The sequence below is a fragment of the Dipodomys spectabilis genome, unplaced genomic scaffold (assembly GCF_019054845.1).
Source record: "Dipodomys spectabilis isolate Male_0828 unplaced genomic scaffold, ASM1905484v1 ptg000480l, whole genome shotgun sequence".
NCBI lineage: Eukaryota > Metazoa > Chordata > Mammalia > Rodentia > Heteromyidae > Dipodomys > Dipodomys spectabilis.
The window spans coordinates 1590001-1603813 of NW_024871157.1; the positions used below are offsets into that span (position 1 = coordinate 1590001).

Sequence of the window (13813 nt, forward strand, 5' to 3'; positions counted from 1 at the left end):
CCTGAGGATCGTGGCTTAAAGCCAGGCAGGAAAGTCCGTGAGACTCTTATCTCCACTTAACTACTCAGAAAAAGCTGGAAGTGGGGCAGTGGCTCAAGTGGTAAAGGGCTAGCCTTGAGCACAGAGAGGCTCAGGGACAGAGTCCTGGCCCTGAGTTCAAGTCCTAGAACCTGCCCCAACGCCCCCCCCCAAAAAAAAGAAAAGAAAATATGAAAGTGGATTGTGCTAGTGGTAGTGGCACAACTCTGTTAATATACTAAAATCTACTCAGTCAGACATCTTGGGGGGGGTGCACGTGCATATGCTAGTCCCAGGGTGCACATGCATATGCTAGTCCCGGGGCTTGGATTCAGGGTCTGAGCACTGTCCTTTAGCTTTTTCACTCAAGGCTAGCATTCTACCACTTGAGCCACAGCTCCACTTCGGACTTAACTGGAGATAAGTCTCACAGATTTTCCTACTTGGGTTGGCTTCCAACTGCAATCCTCAGATCTCAGCCTCTTGAGTAGCTGGGATTACAGGCGTGAGCCACTGGTACTTGGCTAGTGCAGTAGTCTTTGAAAGACCTAAAAGACATGGGCCCTGTTTCTCAGTGGCTCTGTGATCCTCTCTCTTCCCTGAGAACTCAGGGGACCTGGATGGGGCCCCACCTTGTGGCATCCCTCCGGTTCTCTGCAGGGAAGAGAGGCCCCTGTGTCTTGCACCCTGGCCACCTCCTGCCACCGCCTGCCCGTGATCGCCTGGAGGCCACGAACTTGTGAACTGCATTAAATGCTACTGACCTGCTCGCTTTAAAATGGCAGATTTTATATTATGTGAAGTTCATCTCCAGCACTGCATAAAAACACAAAATAAATACGATGCAAACTATAATTAAAATAAACCCTGGCGCCGGCTGTGGTTTCCAGTAGAGCACTGACAGCTGGCACCGGGGACGCCGGCACCAGCTCTGAGCTCACATCTCCTCCTCTAGCAGCTCCAGCTGCTGTCTTCAATCTCTGTTTTCTTGGCTGCTGAGTTCAGAGCCTGGCTTTAAAGAGGCTCAGAGGAAGAGGAGGAGGGAAGGAAGGAGAGAGAGGGAGGGAAAGAGGGGGGCAGAGGGAAGGGGAGAGGGATTTCTCCTCGTTCTTTGATTCCTGTGCTCTGCTTCTAGTGGCCCCTGAGCAGTTGGGTGAAGTCAAGGCAGGAAGCTCATCGGGCGGCTGTGGTTTGCTTTGTATGTTTGCGTTTGTACATGGAGTGGCCTGCTCTGTGTGGGGCCAGGCCTGGCTTAGGATCCCTTTACCTCCACCCTGTCTTGGACCCACATCGGCCTTTGGGTTTGGGTTTGTGATCTCTGATGGCAGTTGCCGGAAGGCATGGAGGGCTTTAGGATTACATTTTTGTTGTTGTTGGTGGTGGTTGTAAGGGCTGAACTCTGGGTCTGGGCGCTGTCCCTCAGCTCTTGGCTAACCAGCGCTCTACCACTTGAGCCACAGCGCCACTTCCAGCTTTTTCTGCTTATATGGTGCTGAGGAATCGAACCCAGGGCCTCATGCATGCAAGGCAAGCACTCTTATCACTGAGCCACCTTCCCAGCCCAGGATTATGTTTTATAATTAAGTTTGATAACCTCCCTATTAAATGGAGAGGAGGGCTGGGAAGGTGGCTCAGTGGTAGAGCACTTGCCTTGCATGCCTGAGGCCCTGGGTTCGATCCCTCAGCACCACATAAGCAGAAAAAGCCAGAAGTGGCACTGTGGCTCAAGTGCTAGAGCATTAGCCTTGAGCTGAAGAGCTGAGGGACAGCGCCCAAGCCCAGAGTTCAAACCCCACAGCTGACAAAGAAAAAAAAATTACACACACACACACACACACACACACACACACACACACACCCCTAGACATATTCCACACTTTAGTAATCACAACACCAGTAAAGATGAACATGTGCTTGTAATTTAAAAACATTTCAACAGTGGAGATTTAAAGGAAAACTAGAGCCAGGGGCTACTGACCTGTGTCTGTCATCCTACCTACTCATAAGGTTGAGATCTGAGGATCCTGGTTGGAATCCAGCTGAAGCAGGAAAGTTAACCACCAGGAAACCAGAAATGGTGCTGTGGCTCAAGTGGTAGAGCACTAGCCTTGAGCACAGAGAGGCTCAGGGACAGCTCCCAGGCCCAGAGTTCAAGCTCTAGACTGGCAAAAAGTAATAAAGAGGGAAAGAAAAAGAAAAGCTAGCAGCCCTGGGCAGGGGGTGGAGCTCAGTGGTAGAACACTTGCAGAGCGTGCGCAAGGCCCTGGGTTCCGTCCCTAGTGCCACACATATGCATGCACGCACATGCACACACACACACAACGCATGCTCACACGTGCACACACACACACATCTCAGCACTCCATCCACACCCCAGAACAGTAACCAAGATCGAGGTCTCCATTTTCAGGATTTTCTCCCCCTTCTTGGTGTCAAAGCCGCATGCAGGAGATATGTCAGGTTGCTTCAAACCCCAGCTCTGCCCTGGGTCACGGGCGACTGCGCAAGTCACCTCCTTGCTCTGATCCTCACTTTCTCCCCTGTGCAGCACAGACAAGGCACGTGCCTGGGGGTGCAGCCTGCCCTCCCCAGAGCACCCCGAGGGAGCAGCTGCTCCTCCCACCCCCCTGGCTGCGGCTGACCCAGGGTTTGGTTATTTAATGCGTTAAGCGAGAAAGACAGAGCTGATTTTGCGCTGCTCTGGTCTTTGTGCAGGAAGCGCACTGCAGGCTGGGTGAGGCAGGCCAGGGTCTCTCCCCTGGAACAGGGGCCGTTCCTCTCACCCCCTCCTGATGCTCCTTTCTTCAAGCTCATTTTCCCGCCCCCTGGGTATTTACCAGAGTAGAAACTGGGCCCCTGGTCCCTGGCTGGAATTCCCCTCCCACCCCACTTAGGCTTCCAGGCCCGCTGGGACTTGGGTCCAGCCAAGGATCAGGCTGTGGGAAGGACGGTGCTTATCATTCTGGGTTTTGTTCTGAATACAAAAAGCAGTATAACGCTACTGCTTGTATTTAAGACAACTGAACAGAATGGAAATGCCAGCCTGAACCCCACTACTCACTCCACTTGGGCCACACCTCTACTTCTGGCTTTTCGCTGGTTAACTGGAGGTAAGTCCCACAGACTTTGCTGCCTGGGCTAGCTTAGAACCTTGATCCTCAGATCTCAGCCTCCTGAATAGCTAGGATGACAGGCCTGAGTGCTGGATCGTGGTACAATACGCTGTTAAAGTAGATGTTAGACACAAAGCTACACACATAGAAAGTCAAGCAACTGTCAATTTCTGCTCTAAACACTACTAGACAGTTAGTTCCAGCTTCTGGATCATTACTCCATTTCCTATTTCCCTTATTGTCCGTGCAGTCAAATATGGCCAGGGACATCATTCATTCATTCATTCATTCATTCACTCAACCTATGCTTGCCGAGTGTCCGTACACAGGCATGAGCTGGGCATGCACATCTCTGCCAGGATAAGCCTCAAGTGCTCCCCACTCAGCGGAACTGATGTGCAGTCGCTACAAAAAATAAAGCACATTGTGCCAGAGAAACAGAAAGCAGGGTGCGGCGACCAGTGAACAAAAGCTCCACACAGTTATAAAAGTTAGAAGATGACACTTTCTTGATATCAGTTATAGACACTGCACACTCCGTTCTGGCGTCTTCTGTAACACTGTACACATTGTTAACTGTTCATTTATAAAAAGGGAACATTGGCAGTCAAAACTGGTAGTGCACACCTGTAATCCCAGCATGGCAGAGACCAAGGCAGGAAGATCATGCATTTGAGGCCAGCCTGGGCTGCAAAAACTCAGTCTCAAAGAAAAACAATCAAAAATAAAATAGGTTGGGCGCTGGTGGCTCACGCTTGTCATCCTAGCTACTCAGGAGGCTGAGATCTGAGGATCACAGTTCAAAGCCAGCCCAGGCAGGAAAGTCCATGAAACTCTTATCTTGTTTTTTTTTGTTTTTGTTTTTGTTTTTTTTTTTTTTGCTGGACGTGGGGCCTGAACTGTGGGCCTGGGCACTGTCACTCAGCTCTTCAGCTCCAGGCTAGCTCTCTACCACTTGAGCCATAGCACCTACTTCCAGCTTTTTCTGTGTATGTGGTGCTGAGGAATCGAACCCAGGGCCTCATGCATGCAAGGCAAGCACTCTACCCCTGAGCCACGTTCCCAGCCCCCCGGCCCAAGACTCTTGTATTAACCACCAGAAAACTGGAACTTGAAGAGGAGCTATGGCCCCAAGTGGCAGAGTGCTCAACTTGAGCAAAAGAGCTCAGAGACAGCGCCCAGGCCACAACTTCAAGCCTGTGACCAAAAAATAAAAGTAAGCCAGGAGCTGGTGGCTGGTTTGTATAATCCCAGCTACTCAGGTTCAAAGCCAGCTAGGGCAGACAAATCCAAAGACTCTCATCTCCAATTAACTAGCAAAAAGCCAGAACTGGAGGTGTGGTTTGAGAGGTAGTGTGCCAATATTAAGTGAAAAACCTAAACAAAAGCAAAAGGTCCTGAAGTCCTGTCACAATACACACACACACACACACACACACACACACACACACACACTCGAAAGAAAAGAAAGAAAAAAAAAACAAGTAATGGTTTGTAAGAGCTGTCTGCTCAGCCATGTTGGCTCTGCCAAAGAAGGGAAGGTTCTAGAATTCTTTGGGGAGGGTTATAGTATAATTTCACTTCAATTTACCGCACGGCTAGCTGTAAATCCCACAGGGAGTTTTAATGACGTAAGGAGAGTAGAGGCTCTCTGTGGGAGGGCGGGGCCTGGGTTAAACCCCTTACTACTGGCCAAGCTCTCCAGGCAACTTCTCCGGGAAGGGCCGCAGCTACCTCTTCACAGGAAATGCTCCTGTACCACAGCCAAGCCCCAGTGCGAAGTTTCAAAACCCTGAAAAGATTATTTTTTAATCCCTATTAATCTGACATGAAAACAAAAGATCAGAAACAGCGGCGTGCACAGCTTCAGCTGGAAATCACCCACACTGATGAACTCTGCACACCGATGCGGCCACATCTGTTTCACACAACAAGTCTACGGAGAACAAGAGGAAAGAAGGAAGGAAGGAAGGAACAGAGGGAGTGACGGAGGGAGGGGCGGAAGGAGGGAGGGTAGGGCGTGCTGGGATGGATCAAGGGCCCCATATATACCAGATCTACCACTGAGGTGTTGCCCATCCCATATGCATGCATGTGGACGTGCATGCGTGCATGCATGCATGTGTGTGTGTGTGAAGGTGTGAGTGATCTGAAGCCCTTAGAGACCCTTGCTAGAACACCACCAAGCCTCAGTTTTGGGGCAGCGTGGGTAGCAGGTATCAACATTACAATAACTATTTTATTTTTGGCTGTGTAGTTTTTTCTTTCCTTTTACATAGTATCTTTAGGGGCTGGGAATGTGGCTTAGTGGTGGAGTGCTTGTATCCCATGCTGAAGCCCTGGGTTCCATTCCTTAGTACCACATACCTGGAAAAAGCCCTGAGTTCAAGGCCCAGGACTGGTAAAAAAAAAAAAAAAAAGAATTATCTTTCGTCTGGTGCTGTTGGCTCACACCTAATATACTAGCTATTCAGGAGGCTCAGATCAAAGTTCAAAGCCAGCCCAGGCAGGAAAGTATGTAAGACTCTTATCTCCAATTAATCACCAGAAAACTGGAGGTGGCGCTGTGGGTCAAAGTAGTGGAGTGCTTGCCTTGAGCAAAAGGGACAGTGCTCAGGGGCAGCTCCTAGGCCCTCAGTTAAAACCCTATGACTGACTGATCTTTTTTTTTTTTTTTGCCAGTGCTGGGTTTAAACTCATGTCCTGGGCGCTGTCCCTGAGCCTCTTTTTGCTCAAAGCTAGCACTCTACCACTTGAGCCACAGCGCCTCTTCAGACTTTTTCTGTTTATGTGGTACTGAGGAATCGAACCTACGGTTTCTTGCTGGCAAGGGAAGTACTCTACCACCAAGCCACCTTCCCAGCCCAACTTTGTTTTTGTTTAAGTAGCTGCACAAAGGAGATTCTAGTTGTATGGGTTTATTTGTTTGTTTGTGTATTTTGGTACTAGAGCTTTAATTCAGGACCTGGATATTGTCCCTTAGATTTTTCACCCAAGGATGGCACTCTACCACTTGATTCACACCTCCACTTTTGACTTTCTGCTCATTAGTTGGAAATAAAGAGTTTTTCAGATTTGTCAACCCCGGGGCTGGTTCTGAATGGAAATCCTCAGGCTCCTGGGTAGCTGGAATTACAGGTGTGAGTCACCAGCACCGGGCAAAACAGGCTGTATTTTTGGAAATACAGCAATAGGGCTTTAAAGCTCAGTCTCTGACCCAGCCATTCTCCTTGGATTATGCCCGAGAAAAATGACCAGGAAGTCATCAAGACTTCTGGGTGGAAAGCCAGGCTGGACAGGGAAGTCCTCCAGTTAACTACCTAAAAGCCAGACATGAAGCTGTAGCTCAAGTGACAGGGCACTCACCTTGAGCACAAAAGCTCAGTGGCCAGGGCCCTGAGTTCAAGCCCCAGGATTAGCAAAAGGAAGCAAAAAAGAATAGAATTCCTGCCATCAGCCAGCTCTTCCGCCCCGCGGGCCGCAAGGGCTCGCCTGGCCCACAGAGGAGCCACTTCCAGACTCGTGCTGGCCGCCCTCGCTCTCCCAGCGCCGCCCTTCCCCGAGGATCATGTCTTGGAGTAGGGGCCCTGGCTTCGGTCCGTCCCCAGGCGCACGCCTGCCTGTCCACACCCTTCTTGCCGCTGCGTTCCCGAGGCCCGGCGCGCAGGCGCGGGGTGCTCACCTCCTCCTCCGACGGGTAGAAGCCGATGGCGCGCATGACGAAGGGCAGCTCGGACAGGTTGATGTGCTCCGACGGCCTCCTGCTCTCCATCGTGTCGATGCCCTGGCTGCGCAGCTGCGAGTAGTAGAAGTAGTCCTCCAGCTCCTGGGTGCCGTGACAGGGAAACCAGCGCTCAGCGGGCCTCCTGCGGCCCCCATGAGCTTCAAGGGTGTTTTCTCGTTTGTGCTGTTGTTGTCGGCGGTGGGGCTTGAACTCGGGGCCTGGGCGCTGTCCCTCAGCTCGTCAGCTCAAGGCCGGCGCTCTACCACTGGAGCCACAGCGCCACCTCCGGTTTTCTGGTGGTTCACTGAAGATAAGTCTCAGGGACTTTCCTGCCCGAGCTGGCCTTGAACCGAGATCCTCCCATCTCAGCCTCCTGAGTAGCTAGGATGACAGGGGTGAGCCACCAGCGCCCGGCTTCGGGGGTGTTTTCTAGAAAATCTATTTTGAGCACCATGGTAGAAGGGGAAAGACCGTGGCGGAGCGCAGAGCGGGCGGCGCTGCGCACCCGGGGAGGGGAGAACGTTACCCTGTAGAATTTTCCTTCCCTGCCTCCGGACACCAGGCCGTAGAAGGGGGTCAGGTCGTTGCCCCCGAGGGAGACGGCGGCGTCCAGGGCGCTGGAACAGAACAGACGGCGCCATGAGGAAGCGCTCAGGGCCTCCAGCGCTGCGGCGCTCGGCCATCGGCCTGCCGTCTTTGGGGGGCCGAGCCTCGCTCCCTGGGGAGACGGGCAGCCCCCCCCCCCCCCAGCCGCAGAGCCGTAACCTTAGCCGAGAGCAGGGCTGGACCGCCGGCACTAACTGCTTCCATAAAAACTCGGGAGACCACAGGGACCCACGCCAAGCGGATAAAAATAATCCTCTGCTCTCTAACGCCGGGGCAGTCTCTAAAAATAGGCCACTGAAATGGTAAGGAAACCTACTTTTGCAGGAGGCTAGAAATCGGAAGGCATTATAGTAATCCACCCGTGGCCTCTGCTAGCCAGGCAGCCGGCCCTTTGCCGGGGTCCTAACAGCTGCTTTGCGGAGAACCGGTGTGGAAAGGGTGAAGTGGGACGTGACTGAACCGTCCGGCCTCCATTTCCTCATCTGTTAAACGGGAAGAATGGCGCAGGGCGTGCAGCAGGAGTGACGGAAGCCAGTCGTGCGCCGGCTCTGGCAAGGCCGTGGGCTTCCACCTGTGACCGCCGTTTGTGAGGCGCAGGACTGGCTGGGAAGGGCCCTCCCCACCCTCGCGCACAGCCCAGCCAACGAGGGCCCTCAGAGCTGGGACGGACCTGAGACGGAGCCAGGCCCACTGTGAGATGCCCCTCCGTTTCTCTTACAGAGACTTAGCTACACGCTCAGCGAGGCGGCAGGCACCTGTAGTCCCCGGCTACTTGGCAGGCAGAGGTGGGAGGATTTTCAGTTTGACCCAGCAAAGGTAACGCTTACGCCCTGAGTCCAAACCCCAGGACTGGCACAAAAGCAAAACGAAGACAAGGCCAAACAAACAAAGCACAAGGGCTGCCCAGCTGGCAGGGAAGGGAGGGAGGAGTGGGGAGGAGGGGGAGGAGCGGGAGGAGGGGGGGAGGAGCGGGAGGAGGGGGAGGAGCGGGAGGAGGGGGGGAGGGGGGGAGGGGGGGAGGAGCGGGAGGAGTGAGAGGAGGGGGGGAGGGGGGGGGAGGAGGGGGGAAGAGCGGGAGGAGGAGGGGAGGAGGGGGGAGGGAGGGGGGAGGAGCGGGAGGAGGGGGGAGGAGCGGGAGGAGGGGGGAGGAGGGGGAGGAGGAGGGGGGAGGAGGGGGAGGAGGGGGAGAGGGGGGAGGAGGGGTGAGGAGGGGGAGGAAGGGAAGAGGAGGGGGGAGGAGGAGGCGGGGGAGGAGGAGGGGGGGAGGAGGGGGGGGAGGAGGGGGAGGAGGAGGGGGGAGGAGGGGGAGGAGGCCTCACGCACACAGCCACACACACCAGGTCAGCAGAGCCGGGCCTGGCCAGGGCTGAGGAGCCGTGCGGCCCGGCCTCCCCTCCCCGCGGCTCGGCCTCTCCCCGCCGCCGGCCCTCTCCCTCCGTTCAGGCCCGGCCTCCCCTCCCGCGGCCCCGGCCTCCCCTCCCGCGGCCCCGGCCTCCCCTCCCCGCCGCCGGCCTCCCCTCCCGCGGCCCCGGCCTCCTCTCCCCGCGGCCCCCGGCCTCCCCTCCCGCGGCCCTGGCCTCCCCTCCCGCCGCCGGCCTCCCCTCCCGCGGCCCGGCCTCCCCTCCGCCGCGGCCCGGCCTCCCCTCCCGCGGCCCCGGCCTCCCCCTCCCGCCGCCGGCCTCCCCTCCCGCGGCCCGGCCTCCCCCCTCCCGCGGCCCGGCCTCCCCTCCCTCGCGGCCCGGCCCTCCCCCCCTCCCGCCGCCGGCCTCCCCCTCCCGCGGCCCGGCCCTCCCCTCCCGCGGCCCCGGCCTCCCCTCCCGCGGCCCGGCCTCCCCCTCCCGCCGCCGGCCTCCCCTCCCGCGGCCCGGCCCCTCCCCCTCCCGCCGCCGGCCTCCCCTCCCGCGGCCCCGGCCCTCCCCTCCCGCCGCCGGCCTCCCCTCCCGCGGCCCGGCCTCCCCCTCCCGCGGCCCGGCCTCCCCTCCCGCCGCCGGCCTCCCCCTCCCGCCGCCGGCCTCCCCTCCCGCGGCCCGGCCTCCCCTCCCGCGGCCCGGCCTCCCCCTCCCGCGGCCCCGGCCTCCCCTCCCGCGGCCCCGGCCTCTCCCCTCCGCTCCGCCTTCAGTAAAGCGGCCAGGGAGTTTTGTTTTACTTGTTTAGGGTTTTTCTATTTCTTCTCCACTTGTGAAGCGCTCCACATATTAAGTCACCAGAAGCAGCAATAAAGGGCTAATTAGTTTATCATGATTCTTTGTCCACGTAACAGATTAGATTGAAATTCTCAGGAGCCTGCACTCTGGCCAGACACTGGAGAGCTACTGCAAAGCAGAGCCCGTTAACAAACAAACAAAACCATAACGATCCCAGCTCCTGGATGACTGAGGACAAAGACAAGAGCGGGAGACGCACCTTCTGTCCCCACGGCTGGGGGGGCAGAGGGCAGCTCACACGAGGACAGGACCCCCAGGCTCACCCCCCCCCCCGACCCCCCTGAGACGTGGGTCACTGCAGCAGCCTGGAAACGCCTGAACTCTGACAGGCTTCACGGCTATTTTCACTGAAATTCAAGCTAAGAGAAGTCCAGAGAGACACGCGCGTGGCTGCCGGCAGAGCGCAGACCTCACCGGGACCGCGAACACATTTACCCCTGGAAGAAGGAGTCCCGGAGCGCTTCGGGCTTCTCCAGGGTGTCGCTGCGGGAGGGGCTCATGGGACACAGGGGGCTGGGGCTGGGGAGTGTGGTCAGGAATGGGAACAGACCAGGCAGCGTGGCTCATGCGCACGATCCCCGCAATCTCAGGAAGGCTGAGACCCGAGGATCTTAGTTTGAGGCCGCTTGGGCAGACACATTGGAGACTCTAGCTCCAATGAACCAGCAAAAAGAGTCAGAAGTCGGGCTGGGAGTGTGGCTCAAGTGGTAGAGCGCTCGCCTTGAGCCAAAGCAGCTCAGGGACAGCGCCCAGGCCCTGAGTTCAAGCCCCAGGACTGGCACCAAAAAGATAAATAAGAAGGGCTCTCCACGGGACGCCTTCCGCGTGCGGCCTCTACGCACCTCAAGTTGATTTTCCACTGTGTGACCGAGTGGTCTTGCCCGCCCGCTGTGAACGCGAAGCGGCCGTCATGGGAGAGGGCCAGGCCGGCCACGCCACTCGGGTGGCAGATGATGGCACAGGTCTTGTGTGGGTTGCCGTCAATTGGTAATATCTGGAGTCCAACCTAGACAGGTGGAGAATCACACTCAGCGAGCTGCGTCTCAGATCGCAGCTGGACCGCGAATCTAGAATGGTGTCAGAGCAGGAGGGGGAGGCACGCAGCCCGGCCCAAAGCAGCACGGCACAGCACGGCATGGCGCGGTGCGGCACGGCACACGGCACGGCGCGGCGCGGCGCACGGCATGGCACACGGCACGGCGCGGCACACGGCACGGCACGGCACAGCACGGCACACGGCACGGCGCGGCACGGCGCGGCACGGCACGGCACGGCACGGCACAGCGCGGCACGGCGCACGGCACGGCACGGCACGGCGCGGCACGGCGCACCGCACGGCACGGCACGGTGCGGCACACGGCACGGCGCGGCGCGGCCCAGCGCAGAGCAGTGCGGCACGGCACGCGGCACGGCGCACGGCACAGTGCAGCGCGGCGCGGCGCGGCACAGAGCAGTGCGGCAGGGACGGGGAACGCGGCCTCTCCAGGTTCGCCACAGCACTGCTCACAGCCTGACCAAGGCTCTTTTCTTCTTTTGTGCTGGCACTGGAGTTTCATCTCAGGGCTTGGACACTGCCCCTGAGCTTTTTTGCTTAGGACCGGTGTTCTATTAGGTCCACTTCCAGCTTCTTTGCTTGTTAACTGGAAATAAGAGTCTCAGGGACTTTACTGCCCAAGCTGGCTTGAACCTCAATCCTCAGATCTCGGCCTCCTGAGTAGCTAGGATTACAGGCATGAGCCATGGGTGCACATCCACTATGACTTACGCTTTTCTTCTGATTCATTAAATTTACAACTAAGCTGGGTGCTGGTGGCTCATGTCTGTAATCCTACCCAGGAGGCTGAGATCTGAGGATCATGGCTCAAAGCCAGCCTGGGCAGAAAAGTCCCCATGAGACTCATCTCCAATTAACTGCTCGAAAACCAGAAGTGGAGCTGTGGCTCAAAGGGCACTAGCCTTGAGCAAAAGAGCTCAGGGACAGTGCTCAGGCCCTGAGTGGAAGCCCCACAACAGACAAAATAATAAATAAATTTACAACTAAGTGTAATGAATTTGCATATCCTCCATGAAAATTAGGTGTTTGCATATAAATATGGAAGGAAGAAGAAAACCCTCTGCAGGCAACGTCTTCTTTGAGGGTACAGAACACAGGCTACCTGTTCACAATGGTCTCCCAGATGCAATTTTCAGCACCCCCCCAGGACCTGGATGGAAGGAAGGGGTCTGTGGCTTGGGGCCAGGCCCTGTGCTCCGGTTCTCCTGGACTTGAGCTGCCCGAGGCGGGACACAGGGGTGCTACCTTGTCTTTGTTGATGAACACCAAGTACCGCTTCAGGAGGTCCAGCGTGTCTTTCACTGGGAGCACCTGCGTGTACTCAATGGGGGACCCGTACGCCGGCCCCAGCAGCGTCTTCCTGAGTGCCACAGAGAAACGGAGTTTGCATTTCACACATCTGAGTATGTTTTAAGAGTGTTCTCTTCCTTCCTTCCTCCCTTCCCTCCCTCCCTTCCTTTTTTTTATTTTTTTGGTTGCTCGTGGCGCTTGTACTCTGGGCTGGGCACTGTCCCTCAGCTCTTTAGCTCAAGACAAGCACTCTACCACTTGAGCCACAGCATTACTTCTGGTTTTCTGGTGGTTCATTGGAGATAAGAGTCCCACAGGCTTTTCCTGCCCAGGCAGGCTTTGATCCCGGATCCTCAGATCTCAGCCTCCTGAGTAGCTAGGATGACAGGCGTGAGCCTGGCCTTCCTTCTTTGTTTTAGAGGTAGGGTCTCCCTATGTGGAGGCCCAGGCTGGCCTTACTAACTTCTTTTCTTTTCTTTTCCTTCCTTCCCTTCCTTTCCTTCCTTCCTTCCTTCTTTTTTTCTTCCTTTCTTTCTTTGTTTCTTTGTTTCTTCCTTTTTTTGCCAGTCCTGGGGCTTGAACTCAGGGCCTGGGCACTGTCCCTGAGCTTCTTTGGCTCAAGGCTAGCACTCTACCACTTGAGCCACAGTGCCACTTCCAGCTTTTTCTGTGTACATGGTGCTGAGGAATGGATCCCAGGGCTCCATGAATGCTAGGCAAGCACTCTACCATTAAGCCACATTTTCAGCCCTAGCCTTCACTTTCAATCCTCCCGCCTCAGCCTTCCAAGCACTGGGATTACCACATGCGTGGCCACCACCAAACAGCAGATGCTCCGTGAGGCGCTCTCCTGCCGTCACCTTGTGGCTGTCTTTCAGTCCAGAAGGGACAGGACTGACCCCGTGTCCGGCGTGAGAGGCGGCCGCAAGCCTGCCTTTAGCACTGTGGCTGGGTGTGGCCGACCATCCTGAGTAGGGTGAGGCGGGCCTGCCTCGGTCTGGGCCTGTTGTACAATGGAGCCCTTCTGTGCCCCTCCTGCCGCCCCCTCCACCAGGCTGGCCTTCCTGGCACGCCTTCGCCTTTGCTGGGCCTCTCTGTGCAGGTTTGTGTCCCGGCTCACTTGCTCACCTCCTCCAAATCTCTGTTCCGGCCTTCCCTGTCCGGGCCTCCCCTTCTACTCTTTGAAGGCAGAGCCCCTCCACCGGGTTCCACAAATCCTATCATCCACACTCAGTCCTAGCCACTCGGTGGCCTTGGGGGTGCCCCCGATGGCAGAACACGCCCTCTTCGGCGCCCAGAGCAGCGCCAGACCTGCCCAGGGAGGCACTGAACGGACAATGTCTCTGGAGCACAGAGGAGGGAAACCCACCCCTCGGCCAGGCGGGCGGGTGAAAGTCCCGCCTTGTTCCTGTGGAGCAGAGGCCCGGCTGTCAGTGAGCTGGCCAGAGCCCGAGTCTGCGCAGTAGGCCCTGAGCACTGGCACACTCTGGGGAAGAATGGCCCAGGTTACCAGTGCCTCCATTTCCCCCAATGAGAATGGTAGCCAAGCTGTGCCAGGCCCCAGGTGCAGACTGCCCCCCGCTCCTGGGAGGATACTCTGGGGCGCACCTGCACATCTTGGTGGTGGCGTTGAAAAGCTTCACTTTGTAGCCGCTGTTGCACATGAGCAGGAAGAGCTCCTTGGTGAGGGGCGGGTACCACACCATGCAGGTGGGGTAGGTCCCCTGGTCCGTGCGGTGGATGTCCAGCACTTCCAGGTGGTCTTTGAAGCTTCTGCTGAGATTGTACTCGATCTGCACAGAGG

At 56.9% G+C, this 13813-nt stretch overlaps 1 protein-coding gene across 1 annotated transcript in view; it reads right to left on the minus strand.

Annotated features, from left to right (window-relative positions):
- Window positions 1–13813, minus strand: part of Cfap251 (cilia and flagella associated protein 251) — a 43868-nt gene that overhangs the window by 8199 nt on the left and 21856 nt on the right. Inside the window, exons 15-19 of the mRNA XM_042668991.1 lie at window positions 13618–13802; window positions 11965–12079; window positions 10508–10671; window positions 7382–7472; window positions 6814–6957 (exon numbers count right to left, since the gene is read on the minus strand). Coding sequence (XP_042524925.1) covers window positions 6814–6957; window positions 7382–7472; window positions 10508–10671; window positions 11965–12079; window positions 13618–13802 — 699 coding nt within the window. The remainder of the gene's footprint in view (window positions 1–6813; window positions 6958–7381; window positions 7473–10507; window positions 10672–11964; window positions 12080–13617; window positions 13803–13813) is intronic.